At 37.2% G+C, this 17,543-nt stretch overlaps 1 protein-coding gene across 1 annotated transcript in view; it reads left to right on the forward strand.

Annotated features, from left to right (window-relative positions):
* The window catches only part of LOC117339009, a 46,327-nt gene continuing 28,784 nt past the window's right edge, over positions 1-17,543 (forward strand). The window contains exons 1-6 of the mRNA XM_033900374.1: positions 1-132; positions 2,774-2,873; positions 4,709-8,464; positions 9,062-9,166; positions 9,752-11,428; positions 15,920-16,216. Coding sequence (XP_033756265.1) covers positions 2,828-2,873; positions 4,709-8,464; positions 9,062-9,166; positions 9,752-11,428; positions 15,920-16,216 — 5,881 coding nt within the window. The 5' untranslated portion in view covers positions 1-132; positions 2,774-2,827. The remainder of the gene's footprint in view (positions 133-2,773; positions 2,874-4,708; positions 8,465-9,061; positions 9,167-9,751; positions 11,429-15,919; positions 16,217-17,543) is intronic.

Genomic DNA, 17,543 nt, shown 5'->3' on the forward strand with positions numbered 1-17,543 from the left:
ATAACCGACCGGATTTCCTACTTTCACTTTCGTTTGTCAAGGATATAAATCGTCAGCGATCATAGATCATGCGCATATCACAGAAATGGCGAGAAGATCTAGACCTGTAATACTGTAGACGTCTCATTTGAGGTATGGTATCAAAGTTACAAAAATATCGTTCGAATATAACATCTCTTCATTATTCAACTGACATATGCCTACATCTCAACAACTGTAAACCAGTGAGTATGGCTCATTGTAGGACGTACAAAATGTACTTGGTCTTGGTCATGGATCGAATATTACATCAGTGTCACCATTTTTTTTTTCAGCATTACGGTGACGAAACTAATGGTTCCTGTTAACTATTAGCTATATTTTATACAATCAAAAGAAGTCATTTAATAACTTATTGTTTGTTTAAACGATTTATCGTGTTCTATTGCATATGATCATATTATATGTTATACTTTCGGTTTTAGTTGTAGAATATAGAGGAAATTCCAAATTCCAGAAACTACATTTTGTAAAATTTCCAAACACCATAATCTATGTTTGGGTACATGCATGGAGAAAGATAACTAAATAACTTGTATTTATATTGCTGAAGCCCGAGTTTTCTCCAGCCCAGACACTAGATCTGCCTATGCACTAGCCCAAGTTTCCTCTGGCCCTGACACCATTTGGGGTACACCAGACATGGTCACAGGGGCAGGGCCAGAGAAAATTCCGGATACCTATACACCAGACATGCCATGCTGTCAAAAATTGCTGGAGCTGTTCTGAATTATAATGTATCTGATGATGATAAAATATATTTCTGTTCAAGGTTCATAAGCACTGTAGGGACATGCATGTCTACATTTGTACATGTACAAATGTAGCCATAAATGATATAATTATATATATCTGATATTTCTGGCCAACTTTATCACATTAAACTTAACATGTTCCTGCGGTTCAGGATAATTGGTTGAGGATATAAATACAATAGTATACATTACAATTGAACTTGTGTAATTAAATTGAATGCTTAGCAAAATTGTTATACACATTTTATTTGCTGCCCTGAAAGCTTCATTACCTTTTGGTATTAACAGCATATTATTTTAAAGAAGATCACATTTTAAATATTTCATATACAATATGTCTTATCCTCACTTATCCATATACATGTATATATAGAAGAACTGGACTGGGCTGACTTGTGGTAGCCAGCTGGTAGAAGTTGCTCAAATGGTTGAGTGTATGTCTAGGAAGGCTTGGAGTCCTAGTCTGGTCATGGTATTTTTCCTCTCTTCAGGCCCTGTAACTTGTACAGATGTATCTGATATACATGTACTGTAAACCATCCTGGATACTCCAGGGGTTACGATCACTTCAACTTTCCCCAAGTAGTAACCTATAGTCACCCCTGGAGGATGGATGTATGCAGAGTTTGTGTCGAAGAGCATAATTGTCACTCCATTTGAAGCATAGAAAATAAAACAGACTCCACCTGTTTTCAGAAAATCCATTCAAACTATATTGAGGGACCCCATTTTATCTGAAAAAACACATAAAATACTCAGCACAAATCCTGATAACCCTTACCTACATTTTACGCACCAAGTGCGTAATTCCGTAATATTTCCACACTTTTCCAGATGCGTAAATTGTAGGTAAGGGAGGGTATGATTGACTGCAGTTTATTTTTCTTTTACCTACAGCTGTATTCTCAATTCATACAAATATTCTTCTTCTTAAACTCCCTCCTATAGTAGGGGAACCTTCCTTTGAAAGTTTGTTATACAGTGTTAAAATCTAAGATCACTTTTAGCCAAATGCCTTAATTACTCTTTTGTCTTTGTCAGACATTCAAGATGGCCACCACAGCCACTGATTATCCGAAAAGATATGAAGTAATAACTTTTGTTCTATTTAATGGAACATAATGAAACTTGGCGGAACTAAGGGAATGATGACTTTAGATTTTTTGTTTAAAAGTTTACTTTTGAATTCAAAATGGCAGAGGCTTCTGATTGATCGAAATTTAGATATCATACAATTTTGATGAAAAGAAATTTGGTATGTAGTTGTGGCAATGCACTAGGAAATTAATGGCTGCATGTGTTTATTTTTGGAAAACAAAATAGCCACCATCTTCTGGTTTTTGATTAGTCAAGTTAAAATATTGTCCCATTTTGATGAAATTTGGTATGTTGATACATCATGGGATAACAATCACTTTCATAAGTTAGGGTTCACATTTCAATAAAATGGCCACCATTTCCTCACTCCTCTGATTGGTTAAAAGTTAAATTTGATTTTATTGAAATTTGGTATAAAATAAAAGGTGTTGTATGACACTATACAGACACTGCTGGGATATTAACTACTTTATGACTGTAGGGGTCGCTCATTGGGGGACATACATGTATGTAACAGTTGCTAGCTGTTACAATTAGTACTTGTTATTATGGGTATTTCTGTACATGTATGTATGGAAAGAACAGAGAACACTAACATATCAATGAAACTGAAATTCCAACTCAAAATTAATAAAAAGCAAGGACAAAATAGGAACAAAAAATATGAATTTGCATGATTTGAAAAAGTACAAGGATATGAGTAATTAATTTATTTTGAAGATCGATTCTTCTTTGTATCTCATTTTCACTGTACGGATCAGAAGAAGTTGCATGCAGTAATACTTTGTCAATTTTACACAGATATCTTTAACAGTCATCCAACATTTCATTGTACTGTGTAATGTATTAATTACCAGAGCTCTCTGTCATTTTCTTTTAAGATGGAGAAGATTAAACCCAGGAGTAACATGTGAGTGGCATAAAAGATACTGACCATGGCTTCAGACAATTCTTCAATTCAAGACCCAAAACGTTTAGAAGGTACAGTTTGATCATTCATACCAAAAAGGGAAATATCAAGTCTTGAATTATGTTATGGCATGGCGTCCGTCATCCGTCCGTCCATCGTCATTCAACATTTGCTTCAAATTGCTACTAGTCAAAAAGTTCTTATTGGTTTTTGACTGTTTTTAACCAAATTTGGTCGGAAACATTCTTGGCGGAAGGGGAACAGATTTTGCATAAATGGTGACTCTGACCCCCAAGGGGCCGCACAGGGAGGCCCAATAGGGCAAATTGAGGCAATTCCTTTAATTCGCTACTAGTCATAAAGTTATGCGCTTCTAGTCATAAAGTTATGAATCATACATGCCATACTTTCAGGAGACCAATAAGGGAGATTGATGAATATCAACATTTTTACTCAATTTTAAAGCAATAAACTAATTTTGAAAGTGATAAAGAATATTTATATTTATTTTGGATATTAATCAGAATTGAATGGATTTGAACTTAATTTGGTCAGAAACATCCTTTGGGGAAGGGGAACAGATCTTGCATAAACAGTGATGCTGACCCCTCCAGGGCCAGAGGGGTGGGGCCCAATAGGGGAAATAGAGGTAATACCTTTAAATCGCTACTATAGTCATACAGTTATGAATGGATTTGAAACAAATTTGGTCAGAAACATCCTTGAGGGGAAGGGGAATGATTTTGTATAAGTAGTTGCTGTGACCCTCCATCCCATAACCAAGTATAGCATCGCTAGAAGTTAAGGGCTGTAAAAATAAGCCGAAGGGTCTTTCCCCACCTTAAGGGACTTAGATTCTTTAAACACAATCAAGTTGTAAAAACAACCCTGAGGTCTTTTCACACCCTTAGAGAGTCTGGACTATGTTATTTCTTTAAAGCAGCTCAGATCCCCACACTATAACCATATATAGTATTGTTCAAGATTGACAAATAAATAGCTACGTATTAACGAATTGAACATGAACATTATTTTGACATTTGGTCAAATCCAGCCAGGTGAGCGATACAGGCTGCATGGGCCTCTTGTTATATTATACCTTTTTTGCTTTTAAACAAACATTTGCTACTTACCTTAATTTTCTAAAATTGGTTAATCAGATTCTTCCCATTATATATAACCCATCGTCGGGAACCTACAACACACTGCTCGTCATTACTCTACGTTAGTGTGATACAAACATAAGAGAGGTCTCTCGTGGGTTTCCGACGATGATATAACCGAGAGGCTACGAAACCTGGTATGACCATGCTGCAGATCTGTAAGGGTGGATGATTAGGGCTACCAAATACATTATCTTGACCTGCTTTCAAGGACACAAGGGTCAAATATCTTGAAATCTTTAAACATTTTCTTCTCAAATGGGCATGGGGCATGCTGATGTGAAGGGCTACCGATTTTGTTGAAATTGATTAATGACACAAATCTTACTAGGAGGAAGAGCTACAAATGAATGGCTTTGAATGACATTCAATCTCACAAAAGTCAAATGTGTATATTTAAATAACTACTTCTCAATAACCAAGAGGCCAAAAGTGCCTGAAAATTGGCCTGTAGAATATTAGGATGAAGGCTACCAAGTTTGTTCAAATGAATGACCTTGACATACATTCAAAGTCACAGGGGTCAAATATGCTAACATCTTTAAACAATGACTTCTTAATACTCCTATATTTGAATAAAGTGGTAATCAGCTTAGCATCTGCATTAGTGGCCTATATCAACTTCAAAGTTGAGCGAACAGGCCCTTTAGGCCTTTTGATAACTATAGGGCTTGTCAGTTAATTAAACAGAGCAAAAATATGAAGACTGCTACTCAAACTCTTATTGTGTTCTCTGATAACAGGTAATGGAGACCCTGAAGCTGTGTCCGACCAATCACATTCTCAACCCCTGTATAGCACGAGTGAGGAAGAGAAATCAAAGACTAGTCGACTTGATTTCTCCATGATTAGCAGTTACAGCTCAAGCTTTGAAGTCTTATCTATGAGCACAACTGAGAGTGAAGATACTTCATCATCTGCTTTTGGTTGGGATGAACAAAAACCTCAAGTACTGGACAGAGATGGATTTGAAGGAGAAAATTTAGGAAAACTGATGGAAAATCAAAATTTTACAGATGATGGAAAAGACCAACAACTTGGTAACTCCCTGTCAGAATCTTCTAGACCAAATACGGGCAAGGAGCCAGATAATGAAGAAATGTCTCGAATAAGAAGCGAGTCATTTGATGAAAGTTTGGTTGTTCTTGGACAAGGTGATATGAGTAACTCAATATTGTCCAAACAGTCCACTAGCTCCAGTGAAGATGGTGACAACAGACAAGACACACCAGAAAGTAAAACAACATCAGAGGAAAAAGATAGCCCTGCTGTGGACAGTACGGACGTGAAAGATGAATCATTAGGTGAAAGTTTGGTTGTTCTTGGAACAGGCGATTTTGAGAACTCATTGTCAACAGAGGTCAATCCACTCCCTGTAACTGACAGGATGATTGCTGGTCTGGTTGATTCCACAATTGAGGTGTCACATGGCGAAAATGTGGATAATATCCATAAAACAGCAGAGTTTCCACGGACCAAAAGTCTAGGGGAAGCTGGAAAAATCAGGCAAGAATTGGAGTCTGCAGTAAAATCTGATTCTGATGAGAAAATATTGTGTAGGGAGGAAGACAAAAAGATGGATATGTCTAGTAGTACTGAACCAAATGAGGAAATGAGGAAGACTAAAACAACATTGGATTCAGCACAAGCTTCACAGCATCTAAATAGAAATGAAGAAAGATGGGATACAGATGTTGACCTGGACAAGGATTCCGCAGATCAAACAGAGCATGAGGTATCACAGATGTTTAGGAAGATAGAGAAGCCAGATTCTCCAGAATCTGGCCCCACGTTACCTGATAGTCCTAAATTGGATCCAGATATGGATAACATTGCTTCCTTAAGTGGGTCAAAAAGTGACAGCTTGGTCATACTGAAACTATCACATGAACAGCCAACCACAGGTAAAGTTGACCCTTTAGATGATTCTAGCTCTGACGTCCATAATGATACGTCAAACCCTGGCTTTGACAAACAACAAATTCAAATTTCTGAGCTGAATGACAAAGAAGGAAGCTTGGATGAGTATAGCAAAAGTGGATCGCTGAGTGATAGCTTGGTTGTAATACAAAGAGATGAAGTTGAAAGTGCTGTACCCAAAGGAGTTTCTGCAGCAGACAAGATCAGTGCGGACCAAGAGGATGATTCAGAACAGACAGAAGAAAGGGTTAAATCCATTAGCGGCTTGGAGCCTGCAAGCTACCACATAAGAGTGGATGAAACACAGATTGGACTGACACATAAAGTTGTCGAAAATATTGTAGAATCTATGTCAAGCTTTCAGGCACGGAGGTTTAGTGACCAAGCGGCATATGGTTATTGTCACAAAGAATCTCGTGAAGAACTTTCCAAAGATGCTGGTAACTATGAACGCAACAACAGTCTTGAGGGATCATGTGTCTCAACGGACAGTTTCGCAATTCTATCAGACTCAATGTCAGAAAGTTATCTTGCTTCTGAGGCAGAATTGAACCAACTTCGATCAGACTTGACCTTTACTGACAGAGATGTACCTGTGATTGAACACTTTCAGGGCAATGAAGAAGATCCTGATGGAAAGGATGCAAGCTTTGTACTTGACATAAGTGAAAGAGCAAATATGACAGAAATGGAAATGAGCAAACTGAACATCAAACAAAAACAATTCACAAAAAAAATGAAGGACATTGAAAGATACCAGGAAGATCCTGATACGTTAGAGAAAAACATTGAAATTGAAAATGAACCAAAGGTCAATTCAAGTTTTGTAGATGATGGATCAATGGACAGAATCACAAAATCAGGCACAATATTTGAAAATGTGGATCCTGACTTTTCCAAGTCTGAACCCAACAGAGAAATTCATGTGGAAAGAAGAAGAGATTCACCTTACCCATCATTTTCATCAGGAAGTAGCATTTCATTGACAAGTTTCGTCATCTTAGATGACAATGGAAGATCAGAGTCATTAAGAAGTTCAAACCTTGAAAGAGAAAGAGAGCAAACTGATGAATATTTATCAGATAAACTTGTAGCAGACCCAGACAAAGTTGACCAATCTACAATGTGCATTGTAGACGAAGATGGAGTAATCATGAAGAGTGATGATCAGATGAAGGGTGATGATCAGATGAAGGGTGATGATCAGATGGAGGGTGATGATCAGATGAAGGGTGATGATCAGATGAAGGGTGATGATCAGATGGAGGGTGATGATCAGATGAAGGGTGATGATCAGATGAAGGGTGATGATCAGATGGAGGGTGGTGATCAGATGAAGGGTGAAGATCAGATGAAGGGTGATGATCAGATGATCATCAGTGAATCTGGAATGAAAATGGACAAAAATGATTCCATGAACTTGGGCAATGGAAGCAAAATATACAGATCTTCTAGCTTACAAGCAAATAGAGATCGTGATGTCAGAGCAGATCAACAGGAGGAAATTGATATGATAATGTCTACATCAGCAAATGAGGATACAGATGAACAAGTTGCTGTTGATACTAAAGAGAAAGAAGTGCTTCAGCTACTCGGTGACAAGAATTTGACTGAAAAAGATTCAGCAAACTTGCAGAATGATTTAGACATTTTAGTGGAAGCTGCGAAATTTGAGGAAGAAACCCGAAGTAAGAAAGAAAAAGAAGACAGAGAACAAGAAACAAAATGCCAAAATGAGGATAGAATTGTAGCCCACACCCAGAGTTCAAGCATTGAGGAAGATCAAATGGATTCTCTGCCTATGAATGTAAGCTTTCCTTCCTTGGGTGACTTCTCTTTGTTGGAACCTTTTCAAGACATAGTAATGAGTGACAGTGAAACTCAGAAAGCCACTACAGATGAGCACAGGGATGTTTACAAGCAATGTGACGAAACATCTTATGAAGGACAAATAGGTCCAAAGTCAAGCAAAGGTCTCCCGGAAAAATGGCACGATTTAAAAGCTGCAAACGAGCAAGATAAAAGTAATCTTGAGTGGATGGATTCAAAACCTGAGGTGTTGTTCCCAGACCAAGACAAGCTTGATCATGACACAGATTCTAAAACCTTCCATAACACGGAATCATCTGAGATGGACAAACTTGATCATGACACAGATTCTGAAAGCTTCCAAAACATAGAATCATCAGAGATGGGCAAACTTGATCAGGACACAGATGCTAAAGGCTTCCAAATGACAGAATCATCAGAGATTGGCAAACTTGATCAAGACACAGATGCTAAAGGCTTCCAAAACACAGAATCATCAGAGATTGGCAAACTTGATCAAGACACAGATGCTAAAGGCTTCCAAAACACAGAATCATCAGAGATGGGCAAACTTGATCAGGACATAGATTCTGTTGTTTTTCAAAATGTAGAAACAATAGAGATAGAAAAAGAAAACTTTGACCAGCAGAAAGAAGAGTCTGGCTACACAAACAGAAAGTGCAGTAATGAAGATCCAGTGGAATCCGGTGAACTATCCAATATGGATACCAGTAATGATGGAATCCAGCCAAACATTCCTTCAGGTCTGGGTAAGTTACTATACTGACTATATTTAAATACTGGTAAGTTGGCACTAGGTCCCTAGTTTAAAGTTAAGTGAAGGCAGCATATCATTTTGGGTTATTAAAAAAGCCATATTTCTACCAGAACATGCTTACAACTGTTTAATCATGTGGATATACCTGGTGATTCAAAAGTAAATTACAAGTAATTATGATATTCAAAATTCCATTATTGTCCCAGTTAATTACATCCTAGTTATGATATCCAATATTGATTTGTTATGATCGATATTCCAGTTATTGTACGATACCCATGTTACCCCTGCTGATATTGTGATGTTCTAGCTAGTTTATATTACAATATCCCATTTATTATGATCCTAATGTTATAATAACCATTATTTTAATGATTCATATCTTAGTTATTTATTGTAATACCCATTTATTTATTACAACATCTCATTTGTTATAATATCCTAATTATTTATTATAATGGCAATGTTATACTGACAAGTTATTATGATATCACTGTTATAATATTCCTGTTGTTATAATATTCCTGTTGTTATAATATTCCTGTTATTTATTTTCCGCCACTTTTTATACATGTACCTTTTTATACAGAATATGATAAGCAAACAGATGGCCATGCGGAGGAAGAAGAGGATACCACTCTAACTCTGGAGGAAACTGTCCAGAATGGAGCAGACCAAACTGATCTCACAGCTGGTAAGTTTAAATTACCAATGATACTACATGTATTTAAAAAAAACTCTTGGTATGATGTTTATCAAGGTGATATGGTTTCGTATTTTCGTCATTATTATTGAGAATAGGTTTGGCAGATTTTAATAGAAATATGGTGTCAGCTTTTCTCTGTGCTGGAGGGATTTTTTCTGTGAGTCAGCCAGATGTCAAACTGAAGGCCATAGGTTTGATCTTCAGCTGTGACACACTATTATATAAAATTTCCTCCAAGTTACATTTTTATGGAGTAAAACATTATCTGTTCAGCAAATGTGTATGTACATGGGTGACAATTCAAGGATAACAGGCATTTCGGCTGCATATAGTCAAGCTGCTAGCGTTTGTAGCTGTGCAGTTGTGTTTCAAGTCTATATGTACCAATGCTTATAAAGCACCTGTCAGTTCTTGGATGAGAGACTGCGTTGTTGTTCGTGCAGTGCACTTACACCTATATTAACTGAGTTATAACCAATCACATCATCAATTTTGTTCATTAAAGTCTTGTTCTCTGAAGTGTAAATGTGTATACAATGTATATATATATATGTCAATTTTGTGACATTGTAGGAAAACTAGCCGAGGACACTGGGGCAGCAGTTGAATGGTACCATGAACCTGTCACAATCTATGTGTTGCGTGAATGGTCCGAGTTTGAAGACCAGAAGTCCAAAGTACGAAAAGACCAACAAACCATTACAAAAAGCTGGATTGATGTTGAAAAAGTGAGATTTTTGTTCAATAGCTTTCATTTGTCAGTACTCTTGAAGGCTAAGTTATCCAGTGATACCTCTGTAGTTTTTGATGATTTAAAAACACACATGTACATTTCAAACAAAGGACCACCCTTCAATTCAGCAGATCAATATCACAGCTGGTGGTTGGAAACAATACATGCTGTATTTGAAACAGTTGATGAGATTTCAGCATATCTTTGTAACATTGACTACGCAACCAAAGAATCTACTATTGAAGCAGTGAAAAGACTGACTTACGCAAATGTCAAAGTTAAATCGACCAAGATTCCTGAAACATTTCTGGTATTAGGGACTGCAAATATTGGGAGCACTTTGCACATGATACAAAACCATGATGGCCATAACCGCCTCGTATTGGCAAGTTACATGAGAGAGGTGAAGGTGGTACAGATTTCACAGCAGTGGACAAGATGGTGTAGACATCTTGCAGAAACAAAACAGAAATTTGAGGAGACCGGTATCCTTGGTATTCATGCAAACGAAGACAATAACTATACATACCTGGTCGTAGATATCTGTCACCAAGCTGAAATTCAAAAAGATCCATTGTACATCGAACAGGTGCTACAAACATCATCTGAACAGGCAATATTCGAACTCCCTGAAGGAGAGTATAAGCTGTTGTCTGGTAACGAGGCCAAGCGCTACATAGATCATCACAAACTGAAGGACATGACATATCATTGGATTGTTAGGAGAGACGGAAGTGATTACAAGCTTCTCGTATTGGCAGACACTCAAGAGATTGCTAAAGAGGTTGAGACTTTGATCAAGTCAAGTGTGAAGAGGTTGGTTATCAAGAAACCAGGAACAAAACATTATCAAAAGCTTGAAGTAATGAAAAAGCAGTTCGGAGATAAATTGTTCTGGTTAGAAGACAACATGACAGAGATGATATATGTGTATATCACAGAGGACATTTTGGATCAGGTTGATGAAACTATCGAAATGCTGGGTGGGAAAAAATCAGGATCAGTGGAAGAGGAAACTGCTACCTCTAATATCCATGTCGCAGAATATGATAGAATCAAATTCTTATACAAATTTGTGAAGGATGACATTATGCAAATGAGAAATGATTTTCAGGTGACTGTTTTATTCCAAGATGTTTCCCGTGACCTGACTGTTATCAAAATCAGCGGGAAATTAGAGAAGGTGCGAGCTGCTTGTTCTGAGATACAGGGCATTGTAGATGACATTCATTCATTTCAGCACCCAAATGTAGAATTACATATCCCTCAGATTCAGATAGACAAAGTCAGGGACCTTAGATTGGTGAACAGATGTGTAATCGCCACTCACACAGTAGACTCAGAGGAGCTGGATGATGACCAGTTGAGCTTTGACAACTTCCCCAACAAAAAGACTACTATTCCATCAAAATGGTGGACCTGTGGACAAGCTCGAGTTGGATTTGTCACGGGCCCTGTGAGCAGTGTGGCGGCTGGCACCCTTATAAATCTGGTGCCGAGTCTTTTACAACCTTCAGGTATGATAATTCAATATAATTTGTTATGATTTATTTCTGGAATCAAAAAACAGTTTCTAATCAGTAAAATGTATATTTTAGTTACCCAAACTGTTATATGCTGCATCACATGAACCATTAGTTGTGTATATACATTGTTTTCGTGGTTTCTATGGAACCACAAATATAAATTAAAAGAATACCATTGTATACATATATATATGTATTTATATATAGAAAGTGTTCAAGCTGAAGAGATACAACTAATTTATTATATAAATATATATGGGGCAAAGAAGTAAATCTAACAACGAGGACAAGAAAAATGTCAAATTTTTGAGGCAATCCGCCCATTTATCAAGACACAAAATACTAATACAATCACATAATATATAAACAGTACTAGAGAATACAGTAAGAAACAGTAAGACTAATATTTTTGGTAGTACTATAGTTGAAATAACAACCATGAACCCTTCGACTGGCATGGTCCGAACGCGGTACTGATAACCGACAAAAGAAGACATTTAATTTTGGACTGGCACTTTCTGTGTATTAGATCATCAGGTGCATAGTAACCTTACATAATGGTGTGACATTACGAATTGTTATCTATTGATGACGTCATAATAGAATAGGGTATAACTATTATTAGAAAATATAACAATAAGGTAACATTGATATTTAAATCGGGTTTTAAAATGTTTATGATTTCAGATTGGTTTCTTACGAAAACATGTACAATGGAAAGATTTGAAAAAAAGCCATTATTTAAAACCTGATTTGAATATTGATATGTAACCTTAATATTTTATAATTATTTTGCCCCATTATTAGCTCACCTGCCCGAATGGCAAGTGAGCTTATGCCAAATTGGTGCGGCGTCCGTCGTCCGTCAGTCCATCCGTCCGTCCGTCCGGCGTCAACTTTTTCGTTTAAACAACTTCTTCTCAATAACCAAGAGGCCCAGGAACTTCATATTGGGCCTGTAGTATGCTGGGGTGAAGGGCTACCAAGTTTGTTAAAATAAATTACTTTGACCTTCATTCAAGTTCACAGGGGTCAAATACGCTATAATCTTCAAACGACTTCTTCTCAATAACCAAGAGGTCCAGGGACTTGATATTGGGCCTGTAAATGCAAATAAATGTCCTTGACCTTCATTCAAGGTCACATGGGTCAAATAGGCTATACTCTTCAAATGACTTCTCAATAATCAAGAGGCACAGGGAATTGATATTGAGCCAGTAGCATGCTAGGGTGAAGGGCTACCAAGTTTGTCAAAATAAATGACCTTGACCTTCATTCAAGGTCACATGGGTCAAATAGGCTATAATCTTCATATGACTTCTTCTCAATAACCAAGAGGCCCAGGGAAATGATATTGGGCTTGTAGCATGTTGGGGTGAAGGGCTACCAAGTTTGTCAAAATAAATGACCTTGACCTTCATTCAAGGTCACATTTGTCAAATAGGTTATAATCTTCAAACGACTTCTTCTCAATAACCAAGAGGCCCAGGGACTTGATATTGGGCCTGTAGCATGCTGGAGTGAAGGGCTACCAAGTTTGTTAAAATAAATGACCTTGAATATCATTCAAGGTCACATGGGTCAAATAGGCTATAATCTTCAAACGACTTCTTTTCAATAACCAAGAGGCTCAGGGAATTGATATTGGGCCTGTAGCATGCTGGGTTGAATGGCTACCAAGTTTGTTAAAATAAGTGACCTTGATCTTCATTCAAGGTCACAGGGGTCAAATACGCTATAATCTTCAAACGACTTCTTCTCAATAACCAAAAGGTCCAGGGACTTGATTTTTGGCGTGTAGCATGCTGGGGTGAAGGGCTACCAAGTTTGTTAAAATAAATGACCTTGACTTTCATTCAAGGTCACATGTGTCAAATAGACTATAATCTTCAAACGACTTCTTCTCAATAACCAAGAGGTCCAGGGACTTGATATTGGGCCTGTAGCATGCTGGGTTGAATGACTACCAAGTTTGTTAAAATAAGTGACCTTGACCTTCATTCAATGTCACAGGGGTCAAATAGGCTATAATCTTCAAATGACTTCTTCTCAATAACCAAGAGGCCCAGGGAATTGATATTGGGCCTGTAGCATGCTGGAGTGAAGGGCTACCAAGTTTGTTAAAAAATAAATGTCCTTGACCTTCATTCAAGGTCACATGGGTCAAATAGGCTATAATCTTCAAATGACTTCTTCTCAATAACCAAAAGTTGCAGGGACTTCATTTTTGGCCTGTGGCATGCTGGGGTGAAGGGCTACCAAGTTTGTTAAAATCAATGACCTTGACTTTCATTCAAGGTCACATGGGTCAAATAGACTATAATCTTCAAACGACTTCTTCTCAATAACCAAGAGGTCCAGGGACTTGATATTGGGCCTGTAGCATGCTGGGGTGAAGGGCTACCAAGGTTGTTAAAATAAATGACCTCGACCTTCATTCAATGTCACATGGGTCAAAAAGGCTATAATCTTCCAACGACTTCTTCTCAATAACCAATAGGCCCAGGGAATTGATATTGGGCCTGTAGCATGCTGGGGTGAAGGGCTACCAAGGTTGTTAAAATAAATGACCTCGACCTTCATTCAAGGTCACACGGGTCGAATAGACTATAATCTTCATACGACTTCTTCTCAATAACAAAGAGGCCCGGGGACTTGATATTGGGCATGTAGCATGCTGGGGTGAAGGGCTACCAAGTTTGTTCAAATAAATGACCTGGACCTTCATTCAAGGTCGCATTGGTCAAATAGGCTATAATCTTCCAACGACTTCTTCTCAATAACCAAGAGGCCCAGGGACTTGATATTGGGCATGTGGCATGCTGGGGTGAAGGGCTACCAAGTTTGTTCAAATGAATGACCTTGACCTTCATTCAAGGTCACATGGGTCAAATAGGCTATAATCTTCAAACGACTTCTTCTCAATAACCAAGAGGCCCAGGGACTTGATATTGGGCCTGTAGCATGCTGGGGTGAAGGGCTACAAAGTTTGTTCAAATAAATGACCTTGACCTTCATTCAAGGTCAAATGGGTCAAATAGGCTATAATCTTCAAACGACTTCTTCTCAATAACCAAGAGGCCCATGGACTTGATATTTGGCCTGTAGCATGCTGGGGTGAAGGGCTACAAAGTTTGTTCAAATAAATGACCTTGACCTTCATTCAAGGTCATATGAGTCAAATAGGCTATAATCTTCAAACGACTTCTTCTCAATAACCAAGAGGCCCAGGGACTTGATATTGGGCCTGTAGCATGCTGGGGTGAAGGGCTACAAAGTTTGTTCAAATAAATGACCTTGACCTTCATTCAAGGTCACATGGGTCAAATAGGCTATAATCTTCAAACGACTTCTTCTCAATAACCAAGAGGCCCATGGACTTGATATTTGGCCTGTAGCATGCTGGGGTAAAGAGCTACAAAGTTTGTTCAAATAAATGACCTTGACCTTCATTCAAGGTCACATGGGTCAAATAGGCTATAATCTTCAAACGACTTCTTCTCAATAACCAAGAGGCCCAGGGACTTGATATTGGGCCTGTAGCATGCTGGGGTGAAGGGCTACAAAGTTTGTTCAAATAATTGACCTTGACCTTCATTCAAGGTCACATGGGTCAAATAGGCTGTAATCTTCAAACGACTTCTTCTCAATAACCAAGAGGCCCAGCGACTTGATATTGGGCCTGTAGCATGCTGGGGTGAAGGGCTACAAAGTTTGTTCAAATAAATGACCTTGACCTTCATTCAAGGTCATATGGGTCAAATAGGCTGTAATCTTCAAACGACTTCTTCTCAATAACCAAGAGGCCCAGGGACTTGATATTGGGCCTGTAGCATGCTGGGGTGAAGGGCTACAAAGTTTGTTCAAATAAATGACCTTGACCTTCATTCAAGGTCACATGGGTCAAATAGGCTATAATCTTCATACGACTTCTTCTCAATAACCAAGAGGCCCAGGGACTTGATATTAGGCCTGTAGCATGCTGGGGTGAAGCACTACCAATTTTGTTCAAATAAATGACCTTGACCTACATTCAAGGTCACAGGGGTGAAATCGGCTCAAATCTGTAAACAATAATTTTGCGATAGCCAAGAGCCTCCAAGACCTGATATTAGGCCAATAGAATGCTGGAATGAAGGACTAGAAAATTTTTAATATGAATAAAACTAGCTTACAATGATATTTGAATAAAGAGGTAATCAACATAGTATCTTTAGAAATGACTTCAATCAACTTCAAAGTTGCTGTAGAGCCAGGTGAGCGATACAGGCCCATTGGGCCTCTTGTTTTGTAGAACCATCAATTTCAAAATATGTAGTAAACTTGGAATGGTTCACAATTAAGTCCTCTCTAAACTTTAATTGATTTTTTTAACAATAGCGGAGGGGTTGATATATATATCTCTGAGGATAAACAGAGTAAGCAAATAACATTTCAATGGCTTTTTATATGCAATACAGTATTATAATTGAACCTTTTCAGATGCTAAGCAGAATACAATTTTTGTTCCGCCGCCCGATGAAGGAAAGTCAAAAGACTACTTGTCCTCATCAATTGAGTCAGTAATTAAAGGATTGTCAGTGAATGGAGAGAAATCAGTTGCTGTCAATCTACATAATCGCTATGGTTGGTCATTCCAAAAGTTCCTCAAAATGGCATTACATGCCATAGGAGTGCTGTGGAACTCTCCTGGATCAGGATGTGGTGAAATGGACATTGTACTGGCTGTTCCAACTGATGAGGAGTTCTGCTCAGCATGTACAATCATTGAGTCTTCAGGTATGTACAACATACAGTCAACATTTATTTACTGCAAAATCTTATGAAAAATATTATTGTTTTACATTAGTAATAATACGTTAGCTATCTCGTTATCTAGTTGATGTGTAAGTTATGATGTGTGGGTTTTAATGTGTGGGTTATAATGTGTGTAAGTTATAATGTGTGGGTTATAATGTGTAAGTTACAATGTGTAAGTTATAATGTGTAAGTTATAATGTGTGTAAGTTATAATGTGTGGGTTATAATGTGTAAGTTATAATGTGTGTAAGTTATAATGTGTGAGTTATAATGTGTGGGTTATAATGTGTAAGTTATAATGTGTAAGTTATAATGTGTGTAAGTTATAATGTGTAAGTTATAATGTGTAAGTTATAATGTGTGTAAGTTATAATGTGTAAGTTATAATGTGTGAGTTATAATGTGTAAGTTATAATGTGTAAGTTATAATGTGTGTAAGTTATAATGTGTGTAAGTTATAATGTGTAAGTTATAATGTGTGAGTTATAATGTGTAGTGTGTGAGTTATAATGTGTGTAAGTTATAATGTGTAAGTTATAATGTGTGGGTTATAGTGTGTGGGTTATAATGTGTAAGTTATGATGTGTGTAAGTTATAATGTGTGAGTTATAATGTGTGGGTTATAATGTGTAAGTTATAATGTGTAAGTTATAATGTGTGGGTTATAATGTGTGGGTTATAATGTGTGGGTTATAATGTGTAAGTTATAATGTGTAAGTTATAATGTGTGGGTTATAATGTGTAAGTTATGATGTGTGAGTTATAATGTGTGTAAGTTATAATGTGTAAGTTATAATGTGTGGGTTATAGTGTGTGGGTTATAATGTGTAAGTTATGATGTCTGTAAGTTATAATGTGTGGGCTATAATGTGTGGGTTATAATGTGTAAGTTATAATGTGTAAGTTATAATGTGTGAGTTATAATGTGTGAGTTATGTGTAAGTTATAATGTTTGAGTTATAATGTGTAAGTTATTATGTGTAAGTTATAATGTGTGGGTTATAATATGTGGGTTATAATGTGTGTAAGTTATAATGTGTAAGTTATAGTGTGTGAGTTATAATGCGTTATATATCAAGTTATAATGTATTATTTATGATGCGTTAGTTATCTAGTTCTAATGCGTTATCTATCTGGTTAAAATGCGTTACTTATCTAATTATAATGTGTAGTTATCTAGAGTTAATTTTCTCGTAGTATAAAGCATTAGTTATCTTGTTAAACGCATTCACACTCATTATAATGAGTTATTATTATAACATTTCAAGTATGAAATAAAAAGGTGAAGAACTTATTATCACACGTG

Source organism: Pecten maximus, chromosome 12 (genome assembly GCF_902652985.1).
Source record: "Pecten maximus chromosome 12, xPecMax1.1, whole genome shotgun sequence".
Taxonomy (NCBI): domain Eukaryota; kingdom Metazoa; phylum Mollusca; class Bivalvia; order Pectinida; family Pectinidae; genus Pecten; species Pecten maximus.